The sequence below is a fragment of the Bombina bombina genome, chromosome 11, assembly GCF_027579735.1.
Source record: "Bombina bombina isolate aBomBom1 chromosome 11, aBomBom1.pri, whole genome shotgun sequence".
NCBI lineage: Eukaryota > Metazoa > Chordata > Amphibia > Anura > Bombinatoridae > Bombina > Bombina bombina.
Genome location: NC_069509.1, coordinates 172,363,924 through 172,380,485, shown reverse-complemented (window position 1 = coordinate 172,380,485; position 16,562 = coordinate 172,363,924). Strand labels below are relative to the sequence as shown.

Sequence of the window (16,562 nt, the reverse complement as noted above, 5' to 3'; positions counted from 1 at the left end):
CACTCCTTGAAAAACATCTTTAATTTTGTTCATCTTACTTCCTTGTCTATGGCAAGTTAGTGACATATAAGCTCTTGTACATAACCAATCATTGTGCAGACAGGAGTCTAAGGGTTCCGCAATCCACTAAAACATCTGTGGCAAGTGGAACACTACAATTTTCAGATTTAAATTGCAAGAAAAAAAAAATGGCCAAAGTGGCTTTTTGCCATGCAACATTTAAAATTATTATTTTTTTTAAATTAGCTCTTACCTGATCAAATAAATAGACTGTAACATCATCAAAGAAGCTCACAGCTTTTCTGCTTTTTTTTTGATTGATAGAAAATCTATTTGTTGATGTCAGTTTAGTAGTTTTAATTAAACTTTTCAGGTTTTTCCCATCATCTTTTTCTATATGAATAACTGGAACAGGATGCACTATTTCATCTTCACTATCAGAACTAAAGCTATGAAGATTAAATGCTCTTATATCATCATCATCAGAATCCTCACTGTTTTCATCTTCTTCATCAGCATCGTCCCCATCTTCTGATAAATCAATCAAGCCAGAAGAATCAAGCTTACCAAGATATTTCCCCTCCATATCTGGTTCTTTCAATTTTTGCCCTTCATTGTAACTAATGAATGACATCTCGCGGACTGCATCTTTTGACCAGACAACTTCTGAAGGCCCAAAAGGATTAACAACCTCCTCATCATCTTCTAACAAAAATAAGTCAGAATCCTTTTCTGGCTCACCGTTATCAAAGTTAGGAAGAGTAGGGGAAGGTACCTCATCATTTTCTGAACTCAAAGATGTTGTTTCATTCCATTCAACCGGATGAATGTTCCCTTCATCCTGAGAAAGAATTACTGGAATGCTTGTGCTGGTTTTGATTAAAGTAGTTTCATTAGTCTGTTCATCTAATGTTTTTCCAGAATCAAGTGATTTATTGACTATAACAGTTAATGGCAATGAGGTTGGCAGTTCTGGCACAGTTACTTCTGTTTTCTTTTCAGGTTCAGAATCATTATCTGAGAAGTATGCAGAGTCTCGATAAGAATTCTGACCTAAATTTTTGGATTTTTGAATGATAATATCGGGATCATTTCCTTCAAAGTCTGCAATACTAGCATCTGATATTATTATAACTGGAGTGATCAGTTTAGGAGTAATTTTATTATCCTCATTCAGATTGTTAGGACTATTAGTTTGTGATGTCCACTCTGGAGATTCCAAGTTTTCTGTTTCATATCCACTATCTGCAGGTTTATCTCCCTGCATACATTTCTGGACACCCTCTATCTCTAGGGACTGCAACACATTTTGAACATCAAGAGAGTCTATGGAGTCAGGAGTTCCTACTGATGGAGGCAAAGACTGAGTCGAATTTATAAAACTATCTTCCAACATGCTGTCTTGACTTGTTGAATCTGATGATACAGCAGGTGTTACAATAACTGTGCTTGAAGTACTTTTACATATAGATTTGTCTGCATCTGACTCTGAAGGCTTACCTGTAGAGACAAGGCACCCTTGATTATTCAAAACATTATCAGCTATTTCTTGGTTTGGCTGTATAAAGCTAACTTCACTATCATATGATGTGTACAAATCTCTACTGTTGGGCAAAGTAATATGGTTCCATAAATCAACATTTTTATTTTGCATGCCTTCATCATCTGCCAGCACTTTGTTTATAATGTTGATGGCAGAGATGCTTTCAGTCTCTTGGATAGTTTGCTTGTCATTGGATAGGTCTGTGAGCACATTAAAAGGATCGTATGTGTGGTCTTCTAAAACATGTGACTTAGAAGAGGTTGATAAAAACGCAGGGATATTTAGCTTTTCCTCATGTTCTGATACTTCAAGGTCATGTGAGTGATTTGATTTGGACATAACATGAAGAGATGAATTTAGCTCTGCTAACTTGAGTTCAATATCCAAACTGTGTGTCTGTGAAGTCTCAAATATATTCTCTGACTTGACTAGAGGTTTATTTGCCTGTTCATATACATTTTGTTTGCTAAACAGACCATTTGATAACAAATTCTTCTCTTTCAGAAATGAGAAGTTTTCAGAAAGTTCTTTTAAGCTTGGTATTCCAACATTATATTCATCCAGATTTCCTAAAATAAATGTTTCTGTTTCAAACCCATGCTTTAAACCATCTTCGAGAGGCTGAATTTTTGAATGTGTGTGAAAAGAATCAAGTCCTAAAAAAAGATTTGATTCATGCTCAGAAAGAACATCTTTTTCCACAGGAAGGTGAGCCCATTTTCCTGACTGGTTTACCACATTTTGCAATGGAAAATCTAAACAACTGGAAACATGCAAATACTCTGGATTATTGCATTCAGGTTCTTCTGAACCAGTATCCATGTCCTTCATGGATTCTGCAGAACGGAGGTCACAGAGAGCAATGAATTGCAAGTTTCCATCTTTAAGTTCCCTGGGATTATTGGAACAGTGATCAAAGTCCAACCTGCTTTCACCTTGCTCCTCCAACTGAATATAATATTCATTAGCAACAGAAACATTATGAGCATCAAAGACTGGCACTACCTCGGGAACAGTAAGGGCATCATCTCCCCCAACATGTTCTTGCAGGCCTTGACCAAGGTCAGAAACTGTATTTTGAAAAACATTTACAGGCACAGGGAAAAATATATTATTATAGTTCACTGCAGTATCAGGGTCTGTATGACTGTGTTCTTCAAAATGATCTTCTTTGGCTGCCTCCCACACATACTCAAAGCTGAGTCCCTGGCTAGTTTCTGTTACAGTAAGAATTTCATCCAGTTCATGGCTTATTTCATCTGCAGTAAAGTGCTCCAAGATAGGGAACGCTAGATTTGAAGATGCTTGCCGATTATTTGTGTTTGGCTTTAAAGAATTCCAGCGTTGCTCAAAGTCAGCTTCAGTTTCCCTTTGGCTTTGCATACGAAGGTATGTCAGTAGTCTATGGACTTCTTCTGCAGTGAGTCTTTTGTCTGGAGGTAGCCAGCAGAACTGCAAAACTTCAAACCTGCAAAAAACCCCCCAAAAAAACATTTTTAGAATCAGTAGATTGCATTACCATAACGTATCACATTTGATTCTGCTGATTTACAGAGTCATGATAATACAATAGGGTTAAACACACAGCTAAAGACCTGCCCAAGAGCCACAGAACATTGCAGTTTCTATGCAGGAAGTAGCAGTTGAGCAAATTAAAAGTAACACACACACATCACAAGTCAATCACTGACCATATACTGTACTTTTCAAGTTAGAATGTGTTGTAGCACCTTAGCTGGTCTTTACTAGACTGGCTTTGTTTTTAACAATTTGCAGGGGATAGAAACACACATTGGTGCAATTATATCATGCTCTAACATATGTAATTTACTTTAGGGAAACATACAAGAGAGCCTGAATAAAGAATTAGAGAAACATAAGAAAATGAAACAAAAAAAGGTGCAGAATTACCATCTGTCTGCATATGGTTGCTCTAATTGTGGTTTGGGAAGTTTAATCTCTTTTTCTTTAATGACATGAATTAAGACTTCACCATCAGCGAGGTCTTCATATGGTGTGGCTGAATAATCAAAAAGTTCCCAAAGAGTAACACCTAGAGACCTAATAATAAAAAACAACAACAATAATCATGTTAAAGGTTAGACATGTTTCCCCAATTAAAGTGCCATAAAACATGTTGAGATCTGTGCATATCCTAAAAGGGCTAATTAAATAATAGTTTGCATAAAAAAAATTGTTTACAAATTGCTGGCAAGTATTTTAAAATAATTTTCAAAAATAAGCAAAATTAGTTAAATAGCCATGCTGTTTAGAGAAGACTGATCCACTCCCTTTATCAGTGTTTAGGATCAGAAACACAGGCATTGTATTTCAACTGAGTTCACAGCAGCCTATTTGCGTCTAGGCATGCTCGAGCAGATGATGACTATTAAAGTCTTGTATTCTACCAAAGCAAAGGTGGAGATAGATACAGCCATATAAAGAATTGTGTGGGGGGAGTTAGAGCAGTACAATTCAGAATCTTAAAAGAAATGGGTTATGGTGAGGCACTGCAGTATAAATTTGCAGGTAAAGTAATTAAAGTACATATTATATTTTGTCTCTATCCCAACTTGTTTCATGTCCCTTTAAGGTACATGAATGCATACACTAGCATTCCTTGGCTACTCTATTCGGTCTCATTAAGTCAGCTAAGTTAAATTATAAACTTTTTAAACTACCTGCAGTCTTCTGTTAAATATGAAATGTGTCATCAGAGTTTAAGAAATTGCTTTTAGCTATTGAATTTCATAAGTGGAAAATGGGTGTCAAAATGTGTAGTTAAGGGTCTAGAATTTGGACTGAGATCAGAAAAGCAGGACTGGCTCATGTTATGTATAGGGCTATTATCATCAAAGTTATAATGACGAATGTGATACTGATAAAAAAACATAATTTATGTAAGAACTTACCTGATAAATTCATTTCTTTCATATTAGCAAGAGTCCATGAGCTAGTGACGTATGGGATATACATTCCTACCAGGAGGGGCAAAGTTTCCCAAACCTTAAAATGCCTATAAATACACCCCTCACCACACCCACAATTCAGTTTAACGAATAGCCAAGAAGTGGGGTGATAAGAAAAAAGTGCGAAAGCATATAAAATAAGGAATTGGAATAATTGTGCTTTATACAAAAAAATCATAACCACCACAAAAAAAGGGCGGGCCTCATGGACTCTTGCTAATATGAAAGAAATGAATTTATCAGGTAAGTTCTTACATAAATTATGTTTTCTTTCATGTAATTAGCAAGAGTCCATGAGCTAGTGACGTATGGGATAATGACTACCCAAGATGTGGATCTTTCCACACAAGAGTCACTAGAGAGGGAGGGATAAAATAAAGACAGCCAATTCCTGCTGAAAATAATCCACACCCAAAATAAAGTTTAATGAAAAAACATAAGCAGAAGATTCAAACTGAAAACGCTGCCTGAAGTACTTTTCTACCAAAAACTGCTTCAGAAGAAGAAAATACAACAAAATGGTAGAATTTGGTAAAAGTATGCAAAGAGGACCAAGTTGCCGCTTTGCAAATCTGATCAACCGAAGCTTCATTCCTAAACGCCCAGGAAGTAGAAACTGACCTAGTAGAATGAGCTGTAATCCTATGAGGCGGAGTCTTACCCGACTCAACATAGGCAAGATGAATTAAAGATTTCAACCAAGATGCCAAAGAAATGGCAGAAGTTTTCTGGCCTTTCTAAAACCGGAAAAGATAACAAATAAACTTGAAGTCTTTCGGAAAGACTTAGTAGCTTCAACATAATATTTCAAAGCTCTAATAACATCCAAAGAATGCAACGATTTCTCCTTAGAATTCTTAGGATTAAGACATAATGAAGGAACCACAATGTCTCTACTAATGTTGTTGGAATTCACAACTTAGGTAAAAATTCAAAAGAAGTTCGCAACACCGCCTTATCCTGATGAAAAATCAGAAAAGGAGACTCACAAGAAAGAGCAGATAATTCAGAAACTCTTCTGGCAGAAGAGATGGCCAAAAGGAACAAAACTTTCCAAGAAAGTAATTTAATATCCAATGAATGCATAGGTTCAAATGGAGGAGCTTGAAGAGCCCCCAGAACCAAATTCAAACTCCAAGGAGGAGAAATTGACTTAATGACAGGCTTTATACGAACCAAAGCTTGTACAAAACAATGAATATCAGGAAGAATAGCAATCTGTCTGTGAAAAAGAACAGAAAGAGCAGAGATTTGACCTTTCAAGGAACTTGCGGACAAACCCTTATCTAAACCATCCTGAAGAAACTGTAATATTCTCGGTATTCTAAAAGAATGCCAAGAAAAATGATGAGAAAGACACCAAGAAATATAAGTCTTCCAGACTCTATAATATATCTCTCTGGATACAGATTTACGAGCCTGTAACATAGTATTAAACACAGAGTCAGAGAAACCTCTTTGACCAAGAATCAAGCGTTCAATCTCCATACCTTTAAATTTAAGGATTTCAGATCCTGATGGAAAAAAGGACCTTGAGACAAAAGGTCTGGTCTTAACGGAAGAGTCCACGGTTGGCAAGAGGCCATCCGGACAAGATCCGCATACCAAAACCTGTGAGGTCATGCCGGAGCTACCAGCAGAACAAACGAGCATTCCTTCAGAATCTTGGAGATTACTCTTGGAAGAAGAACTAGAGGCGGAAAGATATAGGCAGGATGATACTTCCAAGGAAGTGATAATGCATCCACTGCCTCCGCCTGAGGATCCCGGGATCTGGACAGATACCTGGGAAGTTTCTTGTTTAGATGAGAAGCCATCAGATCTATTTCTGGAAGTTCCCACATTTGAACAATCTGAAGAAATACCTCTGGGTGAAGAGACCATTCGCCCGGATGCAACGTTTGGCGACTGAGATAATCCGCTTTCCAATTGTCCATACCTGGGATATGAACCGCAGAGATTAGACAGGAGCTGGATTCCGCCCAAACCAAAATTCGAGATACTTCTTTCATAGCCAGAGGACTGTGAGTCCCTCCTTGATTGATGTATGCCACAGTTGTGACATTGTCTATCTGAAAACAAATGAACAACTCTCTCTTGAGAAGAGGCCAAGACTGAAGAGCTCTGAAAATTGCACGGAGTTCCAAAATATTGATCGGAAATCTCACCTCCTGAGATTCCCAAACCCCTTGTGCCGTCAGATACCCCCACACAGCTCCCCAACCTGTAAGACTTGCATCTGTTGAGATTATAGTCCAGGCCGGAAGAACAAAGAAGCCCCCTGAACTAAACGATGGTGATCTGTCCACCATGTCAGAGAGTGTTGTAAAATCGGTTTAAAGATATTAATTTGAGATATCTTTGAGTAATCCCTGCACCATTGGGTCAGCATACAGAGCTGAAGAGGTCGCATGTGAAAACGAGCAAAGGAGATCGCATCTGATGCGGCAGTCCTAAGACCCAACATTTCCATGCATAAGGCTACCAAAGGGAATGATTGTGACTGAAGGTTTTGACAAGCTGATATCAATGTTAAACTTCTCTTGTCTGATAAGGACAGAGTCATAGACACTGAATTTATCTAGAAACCTAAAAAGGTTACCCTTGTCTGAGGAATCAATGAACTGAATGGCAAATTGATCCTCCAACCATGAAATTGAAGAAACAACACAAGTCGATTCGTATGAGATTCTTCGAAAATGAGAAGACTGAGCAAGTACCAAGATATCGTCCAAAATAAGGAAATACCAAAACCCTATTCTCTGATTACAGAAAAAAGGGGCACCGAGAACCTTTGAAAAAAATTCTTGGAACTGAGGCTAGGCCAAACGGTAGAGCCACAAAACTGGTAATGCTTGTCTAAAAAGAGAATCTCAGACACTAAAAGTGATCTGGATGAATCGGAATATGCAGATACACATCCTGTAAATCTATTGTAGACATATAATGCCCTTGCTAAACAAAAGGCAGGATAGTCCTACAGTAACCATCTTGAATGTTGGTATCCTAACATAACGATTCAATAATGACAGATCCGGAACTGGTCTGAAGGAATTGACCTTCTTTGGTACAAATGAAGAGATAAAATAAAACCCCAGCCCCTGTTCCAGAACTGGAACTGGCATAAATACTCCAGCCAACTCTAGATCTGAAACACATTACAGAAATGCTGAGCCTTTGCTGTGTTAACTGGGACACGGGAAAGAAAAGAATCTCTTAGCAGGAGGCCTTAACTTGAAGCCAATTCTGTACCTTTCTGAAACAATGTTTCTGAAACCAGAGATTAAGAACGGAATTGATCCAAATTTCTTTGAAGAAAACGTAATCTGCCCCATACCAGCTGAGCTGGAATAAGGGCCGCACCTTCATAGGTACTTAGGAGCTGGCTATAGGTTTCTATAAGGCTTGGATATATTCCAAACTGGAAATAGTTTCCAAACTGATACCACTCCTGAGGATGAAGGATCAGGCTTTTGTTCCTTGTAAGGAAAGGAACTAAAATGATTATTTACCCTGGAAAGAAAGGGAAAGCAAAGATGACTTAGAAGACATGTCAGCATTCCAAGATTAATCCATAAAGCTTCTCTAGCTAAAATAGCTAGAGACATATACCTGACATCAACTCTAATGATATCAAAAGATGGTATCACCAATAAAATTATTAGCATGTTATAGAATAATAATAATGCTATAAAATTATGATCTGTTACTTGTTGCTCTAAAGCTTCTAATCAAAAAGTGGAAGCTGCAGCAACATCCGCTAAAAATATAGCAGGTCTAAGAAGATTACCTGAACATAAGTAAGCTTTTCTTAGAAAGGACTCAATCTTCCTATCTAAAGGATCCTTAAATGAAGTACTATCTGCCGTAGGAATAGTAGTACATTAGCAGGAGTAGAGATAGCCCCATAACCTTAGGGATTTTTGTCTCAAAAAACTCTAATCTGTCAGATGGCACAGGATATAATTTGCTTAAACGTCTAGAAGGAGTAAATAAATTACCCAAATTATTCCATTCCCTGGAAATTACTTCAGAAATAGCATCAGGGAGATAAAACACTTCTGGAATAACTACAGGAGATTTAAAAACCTTATTTAAACGTTTACATTTAGAATCAAGAGGACCAGAATCCTCTATTTCTAAATGCAAATAACACTTCTTTAAGTAAAGAACGAATAAATTCCATCTTGAACAAATACAAAGATTTATCAGCATCAACCTCTGAGACAGAAACCTCTGAACCAGAAGAACCATTATCAGTATCAGAATGATGATGTTCATTTAAAAATTCATCTGAAAAAAGAGAAGTTTTAAAAGACTTTTATGTATACTAGAAGGAGAAATAACAGACATAGCCTTCTTAATGGATTTAAAAAATAAAATCTCTTATGTTATCAGGAACACTCTGAAAATTAGATGTTGACGGAACAGCAACAGGTAATGTAACAGTACTAAAGGAAATTTTATCTGCATTAATAAGTTTGACATGACATGCAATACAAATAACAGCTGGAGAAACAGATACCAAAAGTTTATAGCAGATACACTTAGCTTGGTAGCTCCAGCACTGTGCAGTGACTTTCCTGAAGTAACTTCTGACTCAGTTGCAACGTGGAACATCTTGCAATATGTAAAAGAAAAAAACAACATATAAAGCAAAATTGATCAAATTCCTTAAATGACAGTTTCAGGAATGGGAAAAAAATGCCAAAGAACAAGCTTCTAGCAACCAGAAGCAATAAAAAATGAGACTTAAATAATGTGGAGACAAAAGTGACGCCCATATTTTTTTGCGCCAAATAAGACGCCCACATTATTTGGCGCCTAAATGCTTTTTGGCGCCAAAAATGACGCCACATCCGGAACGCCGACATTTTTGGCGCAAAATAACGTCAAAGAATGACGCAACTTCCGGCGACACGTATGACGCCGGAAACGGAAATAGAATTTTTGCGCCAAAAAAGTCCGCGCCAAGAATGACGCAATAAAATGAAGCATTTTCAGCCCCCGCGAGCCTAACAGCCCACAGGGAAAAAGTCAAATTTTAAGGTAAAAAATGTTAAATTAAAATGCATTATCCCAAATATGAAACTGACTGTCTGAAAAATAAGGAAAGTTGAACATTCTGAGTCAAGGCAAATAAATGTTTGAATACATATATTTAGAACTTTATAAACAAAGTGCCCAACCATAGCTAGGAGTGTCACAGAAAATAAGACTTACTTACCCCAGGACACTCATCTACATATAGCAGATAGCCAAACCAGTACTGAAACGAGAATCAGCAGAGGTAATGGTATATATAAGAGTATATCGTCGATCTGAAAAGGGAGGTAAGAGATGAATCTCTACGACCGATAACAGAGAACCTATGAAATAGACCCCTTAGAAGGAGATCACTGCATTCAAATAGGCAATACTCTCCTCACATCCCTCTGACATTCACTGCACGCTGAGAGGAAAACCGGGCTCCAACTTGCTGCGGAGCGCATATCAACGTAGAATCTAGCACAAACTTACTTCACCACCTCCATCGGAGGCAAAGTTTGTAAAACTGAATTGTGGGTGTGGTGAGGGGTGTATTTATAGGCATTTTAAGGTTTGGGAAACTTTGCCCCTCCTGGTAGGAATGTATATCCCATACGTCACTAGCTCATGGACTCTTGCTAATTACATGAAAGAAAAAGCAAGCAAAAAAAAAAAACAGATAAATAATGCTTACCTGATAATTTCATTTACATCTGTACGAGGAGTCTCCACGGCTTCATTCATTACTTGTGGGAAATACAGAACCTGGCCACCAGGAGGAGGCAAAGACAACCCAGTCAAAGGCTTAAAGGGCCATGATACCCAAATGTTGAAACACTTGAAAGTGATGCAGCATAGCTGTAAAAATCTGACTAGAAAATATCACCTGAGCATCTCTATGTAAAAAAGAAAGATATTTTACCTCAAAAATTCCTCAGTAGCCACATCCCATTGTAAAGGACTTCTAAGCAGCAAATCAGTATGTCTGTCCGGGGACAGCTAAGGGAGTGAGCTTACGTGCACACTCATCTTATTTCCCTATTTAGTTTAAGGAAGTTTACTATGAAATATCATGAGTCAAGTCAAATCTCATGAGATCACAGTAAAAAAGTTCATGACCTCAGCACTGCTGTTCATTTCATTTATTTTTTTTACCTGCAGCTGAGCAACAGCTGAAGTATATTTTTTTACACAGAACTTAATCTGCTGAACTGAGGAAATTGTGGGGTAAAATCTTTTTTTTTTTTACATAGAGATGCTCAGGTGATATTTTCCTGTCAGCTTTTACTGCTATACTGCATCAGTTTCAAGTGATTTAGCATATGAGTATTATTGACCCTTTAAATACCTCCCCCACTCCCCTCATCCCCCAGTCATTCGGTCGAGGGAACAAGGAACAGTAGGAGAATTATTAGGGTATAAAAGGTGCCAGAAGAAAAAAACAAAATAAATTTAGGTCCGCCCAACGGAGAACCGGGCGGGAGCCATGGACTCTCCTCGTAACGATGGAAATGAAATTATCAGGTAAGCATAATTTATGTTTTAAATCTAATACGAGGAGAGTCCACGGCTTCATTCATTAATTGTGGGAAATACCCAAGCTCTAGAGGACACTGAATTAAAAATGGGAAGGTAAAAAGGAGTCGGACCCTATTCTGAGGGCGCCACAGCCTGCAAAATATTTCTCCTAAAAGCCGCTTCATCAGAAGCAAAAACGTCAAATTTGTAAAACTTTGTAAAAGTATGTCAAGAGGACCAGGTAGCTGCCTTACAAATCTGCTCCATAGAGGCCTCATTCTTAAAGGCCCAAGAAGAAGCCACAGCTCTAGTTGAGTGAGCCGTAATCCTCTGAGGAGGCATATATCCCGCTGTCTCATAAGCCAAACGAATCTTGCTCCTCAGCTAAAAGGATAGGGAAGTAGAAGAAGCCTTCTGCGCCCCTTGCGCTTCCCTGAATAGACAACAAACAAAGCTGGTTTGCCTGAAATCCTACGTAGCCTGAAGATATAATTTCAAAACTCGAACCACATCCAAGTTATGAAGTAACCGTTCCTTCGAAGGTGGTTTAGGACACAAGGAAGGAACCACAATTTCTTGATTAATGTTGAGATCAGACACAACCTTAGGGAGAAATCCCAGTCCAGTGCGAAGGACAGCCTTATCTGCATGGAAAACCAGGTAAGGAGGCTCACATTGTAAGGCCGCTAATTCAGACACTCTGTGTGCTGAAGCAATGGCCAGTAGAAAAAGAACCTTCCAAGACAGAGTCTTAATGTCAAGAGAATGCATAGGCTCGAACGGAGGCCCCTGCAAAACCTTTAGTACCAAAATTTAAACTCCAAGGAGGAGCAGAATGTCTAAACACAGGCCTGATCCTGGAAAGAGCCCGAACAAGACAATATCAGGGAGCTCAGCGAGCTTCTTGTGTAACAGCACAGATAGAGCCGAAATCTGTCCCCTAAAGGAACTGTCGGCACGTCCCTTCTCCAGACCGTCCTGGAGGAAGGAAAGAATTCTGGATACCCTGACCTTATGCCAGGAATATCCACGAGATTCACACCAGAATAAGTAGGTCCTCCACACCTTATGATAGATGCGACAGGTATCTGCGAGAGTATCAATCACCCTCTCAGAAAATCCTCTTCTGGCTAAGACTAAGCGTTCAATCTCTACGCAGTCAGCCTCAGAGAATCTAGATTCTTGTGCACAAAGGGACCCTGTACCAGCAGATCCCTGCGACAGGGCAACCTCCATGGAGGGGACAATGACATCCCCACTAGATCTGCAAACCACGTCCTCCGCGGCCACGATGGAGCAATCAGAATAGTTAACACTTGCTCCTGTTTGATGCGTGCCACAACACGAGGTAGAAGTGGCAACGGTGGAAATATGTACACTAGGTTGAATCCCCAAGGCACTGCTAAGGCATCTATCAGTTCTGCCTGGGGATCCTTAAACCGCAACCTGTATCTTGGTAGCTTGAAGTTGAGTCTGGACGCCATGAGATCTATCCTAGGAGTCCCCCAACTGTTGCAAATCTCTGCAAACACTTCCGGGTGAAGAGACCATTCCCCCGGATGAACTGATTGTCTGCTAAGAAAGTCCGCTTCCCAGTTGTACACACCCAAGATGTGGATCGCTGATAGCGAGCATTCGTGGGCATCTGCCCACTCCAGAATCCGAGACACTTGTCTCATGTCTAGGGAGCTTCTCGTTCCCCCTGATGGTCGACGTAAGCCACCGAGGTAATGTTCCCGTCTGGGATCTGATGAACTTGGATGAACCCAGGAGGGGCCAAGCCTCCAGAGCGTTGAAGATCACCCGAAGTCCCAGAATGTTGATCGGGAGAAGAGACTCCTTCCGATTCCACCGGCCCTGTGCCTTCTTCCTGGCACCCCAACCTGAGAGACATGTCTATAGTCACAATCTCCCAAGATGTTCTGAGGAAGGATGTCCCCTGGGACAGCTGATCTGGACAGAGCCACCAAGAGACTCCCTCGATCCGTAGTCCAGAGAGATCAGTTGGGACAGGTCTGAATGATCGCTGTACCACTGCCTCAGCATGCACAGCTGTAGAGGTCGGAGAGGGAATCTAGCAAACGGAATGACATCTATAGTGGATACCATGAGCCCAATTACCTCCATGCACCGGGCCACTGATGGCCTTGAGGGGGATTGAAGTGCAAGACAGCTGGGGACAATCTTGCAACGTCTCTGGTCTGTTCGAAATATCTTCATGGCACAGGAGTCTATTATGGTGCCCAGGAACTCCACTCTGGTACAGGGAACCAGAGAACTCTTTCCCGAGTTGATCTTCCATCCATGGTATTGAAGTAGAAGAGCTCACGAATGGTCCCCTGCCAGCCGGTAGGACGGAGCCTGAACCAGAATGTCGTTCAGATAAGGAGCCACTGCTATCCCTCTGGATCTCGCCATCGCGAGCAGAGCTCCCAGAACCTTTGTTAAGATTCTTGGAGCAGTAGCCAGCCCGAAGGGAAGAGCTAAAAACTGGAAGTGTTGGTCCAGAAAGGTGAACCTTAAGAACCTGAAGTGATCCTTGTGTATTGGCACATGAAGAGAAACATCCTTCAAGTCTATCGTAGTCATAAACTGACCCTCCTGAACTATGGGCAGTATAGACCTTATTGTCTCCATTTTGAACAATGGAACTGACAGAAACTTGTTTAAGCACTTTAGGTCTAGAATTGGGCGAAACGTGCCCTCTTTCTTAGGTACCACAAAAAGGTTTGAATAGTATTCTAGACCCCTTTCTGCTAGAAGTACCGGTACAATGACTCCTAGAGAGGAGAGATCCCTCACGCACTCTAGAAAGGCAATCCGTTTCTCTAGATTTGATGAGAGATTTGACAAGAGTAATCTGCCCCTTGGGAGGATGAGTTTTGAAACCTATCCTGTAACCCTGGGTAACTTCTTCCAGAACCCAAGGATCCTGTACGTCTCTAACCAAGCCTCAGCGAAAAGAGAGTCTGCCTCCTACGAGATCCAGAGACGGATCAGGGGCCGCCTCTCCATGCCATTTTTGTCTCAGCGGGCTTCTTGCTCTGCTTGGCCTTACTCCAAGACTGAGAGGGTTTCTAAGATCTCAGACTGCTCGGGCTTAGCGGCAGGTTGCTCTCGTTGGATCTTGTCCGAACGAAAGGGACGAAAATTAGGACCCTTAAGTTTATTCTTCTTATCCTGTGGTAAAAAGGCACCCTTGCCCCCCCCGTGACCGTGGATATAATTGAGTCCAGGCCTGGACCAAAAATAATCTTTCCCTTAAATGGAAGGGAAAACAATCTAGATTTGGTCGTCATGTCAGTAGACCACAACTTCAACCACAGGGCCGTCCGGGCCAGAACAGAAAGGCCTGATGTCTTCGCATTCAAGCAAATCTGCATATTAGCATCACAAATAAATGAATGAGCTACCCTCAGGGCCTTAATTCTTTCATGTATTTTATCAAGGGGAGTCTCCACCTTGATCATTTCTGACCAATAGGTAGCAGCTCCCGCCACTGCAGCAACCGCGGCTGCAGGTTGAAAAACAAACCCCGTGTGCTGAAACATCTTTCTTAATAGGGTCTCTAATTTCTTGTCCATGGGTTTCTTAAATGACAAACTATCCTCAGACGGGATAGTGGTGCACTTAGCGAGCGTAGAGATAGCTCCATCAACCTTAGGGACAGAACCCCACAATTCTAGCTGAGAATCTGGAACCGGGAAAAAAATTTTAACGAAGAAGGGGAGAAAGGCGATCCAAGTCTCTGCCATTCATTCTTAATATTCGCCATCTTCACGGGAACCGGGAAAGTCTGGGGGCACTACCCTGTCCTCAAACTTTATCAAGCTTAGGAATAGAAGGTTCCTCGGGTAACTTCGGTTCCGGAACCTCTAGAGTCACTAACAACTCTTAACAAAAAGTTTAAGTTCTGGTTCCTCCGCAGCCAGAGGTTTAGAGGCCGCAGATTCCGACCCAGAGAGAGAGTCTTCCGAAGTATCGGAATCCTCTGCATCAGCGGAAAATCTAGTCTCAGATACATCCAACCGAGTAGATGACCTCTGGGAAGAATAGCAATGTTTAACCTTTCGCTTGGTCGGGAGAGGTAAAGCACTAATGATCACAGATACCGCCGTTTGCAACTGCTCAGCAAAATCGGGCGGCAACATGGCCCCTTCCTGCAGGAGGATTAGAAGTGCACTGGGGAGCTGCATGTGTAATCTGAGATGAATTCAGGGAACGCACCTCACGGGACGGAGACCCCTCAGAGGTGGACGGCTCAATGGCACTAAACATCTGATTTCTTTTAGATATCACTATTTTATTGAGGCAAGTGGAACATAGTTGAGCAGGCGTGTATACCCAAACCTCCTCACAATAAACACAGGCATTAGATTTAGGTAAAGAGGGAGTACCCTCTAATATATCAGAGTCCCCCATAGCTTGCACTTTAATAAGGACTACAGAAAAGTTTAATGGTACCTTAATACTTCCAATGCCCGGGGGACTCACCACCTCCTATGACCCAGGCCCACAGAGAAAACTCGTTTTCGTCTCCTGCAACCGACTGTCAGGAAAAGGAAGAGGCCACACTCGGTCACATGGAGTACCGTGCAGGACCACCACTGCAGCCAGGAACAAAACACGCCAACTAAACAGGCTGTGCATTAAGGAAAAAACCTGACTGTTCCACATTGCCAGAGCCACATCTCACATGTCGCAGCAAAAAACACAATAAAAACCAAGCATGAATACAACCCCCCTGTTCAATAATCACCTTCCTGAAATATTAACCCTTGATTCTATACAGATAAAGGAGCCACACTGTGACCCTGTCATCTTGCGTTATTACAGATATAAAAAATGAAACTATCTTACCAGAATCAATGCCATGGAACAGGAACACAGCCTCTCAAGTTTGACAGTGTGTAGCATCGCTCCTGACATGGACTTGAGTGAAGAAAGCAGGCAGTGAAACTCGTCAACACTGATTGTTTAATGAGCTATTAAGAGTATGGATGGTTTCGCAGAAAGACTCTCCCTGCATCTTCAGACCCTAACATTCGTCAATGCTCTCACTGAGAGGCTGACAAGACTACTTAAAACTCCAGTCCCATTCCGAAGAGTACTACCCTCCATAAGAGACTACTCTGAAATCTTCCGACGCTTCTCTGCCATCCTCCTGTGACGAAAGGCAAAGAATCACTGGTGGATGAGGGGAGTGGGGGAGGTATTTAAGCCTTTGACTGGGGTGTCTTTGCCGCCTCCTGGTGGCCAGGTTCTGTATTTCCCACAAGTAATGAATGAAGCCGTGGACTCTCCTCGTATTAGATAGAAACATAATTTATGCTTACCAGATTAATTCCTTTCCTTCAGGATAGGGAGAGTCAACGGCTTCATTCATTACTGTTGTATTTCCCAACACCTGGCCACCAGGAGGAGGCAAAGACACCCCAGCCAAAGGCTTAAATATCCCTCCCACTTCCTCATTACCCCAGTCATTCTGCAGAGAGAACAAGGAA

At 41.0% G+C, this 16,562-nt stretch overlaps 1 protein-coding gene across 1 annotated transcript in view; it reads right to left on the bottom strand.

Moving 5' to 3' along the window:
• LMTK2 (lemur tyrosine kinase 2) overlaps window positions 1-16,562 on the bottom strand; it is a gene marked incomplete at its 3' end in the record, with an annotated part of 424,271 nt that overhangs the window by 44,850 nt on the left and 362,859 nt on the right. Inside the window, 2 exon segments of the mRNA XM_053694835.1 lie at window positions 254-3,011; window positions 3,455-3,604. Coding sequence (XP_053550810.1) covers window positions 254-3,011; window positions 3,455-3,604 — 2,908 coding nt within the window.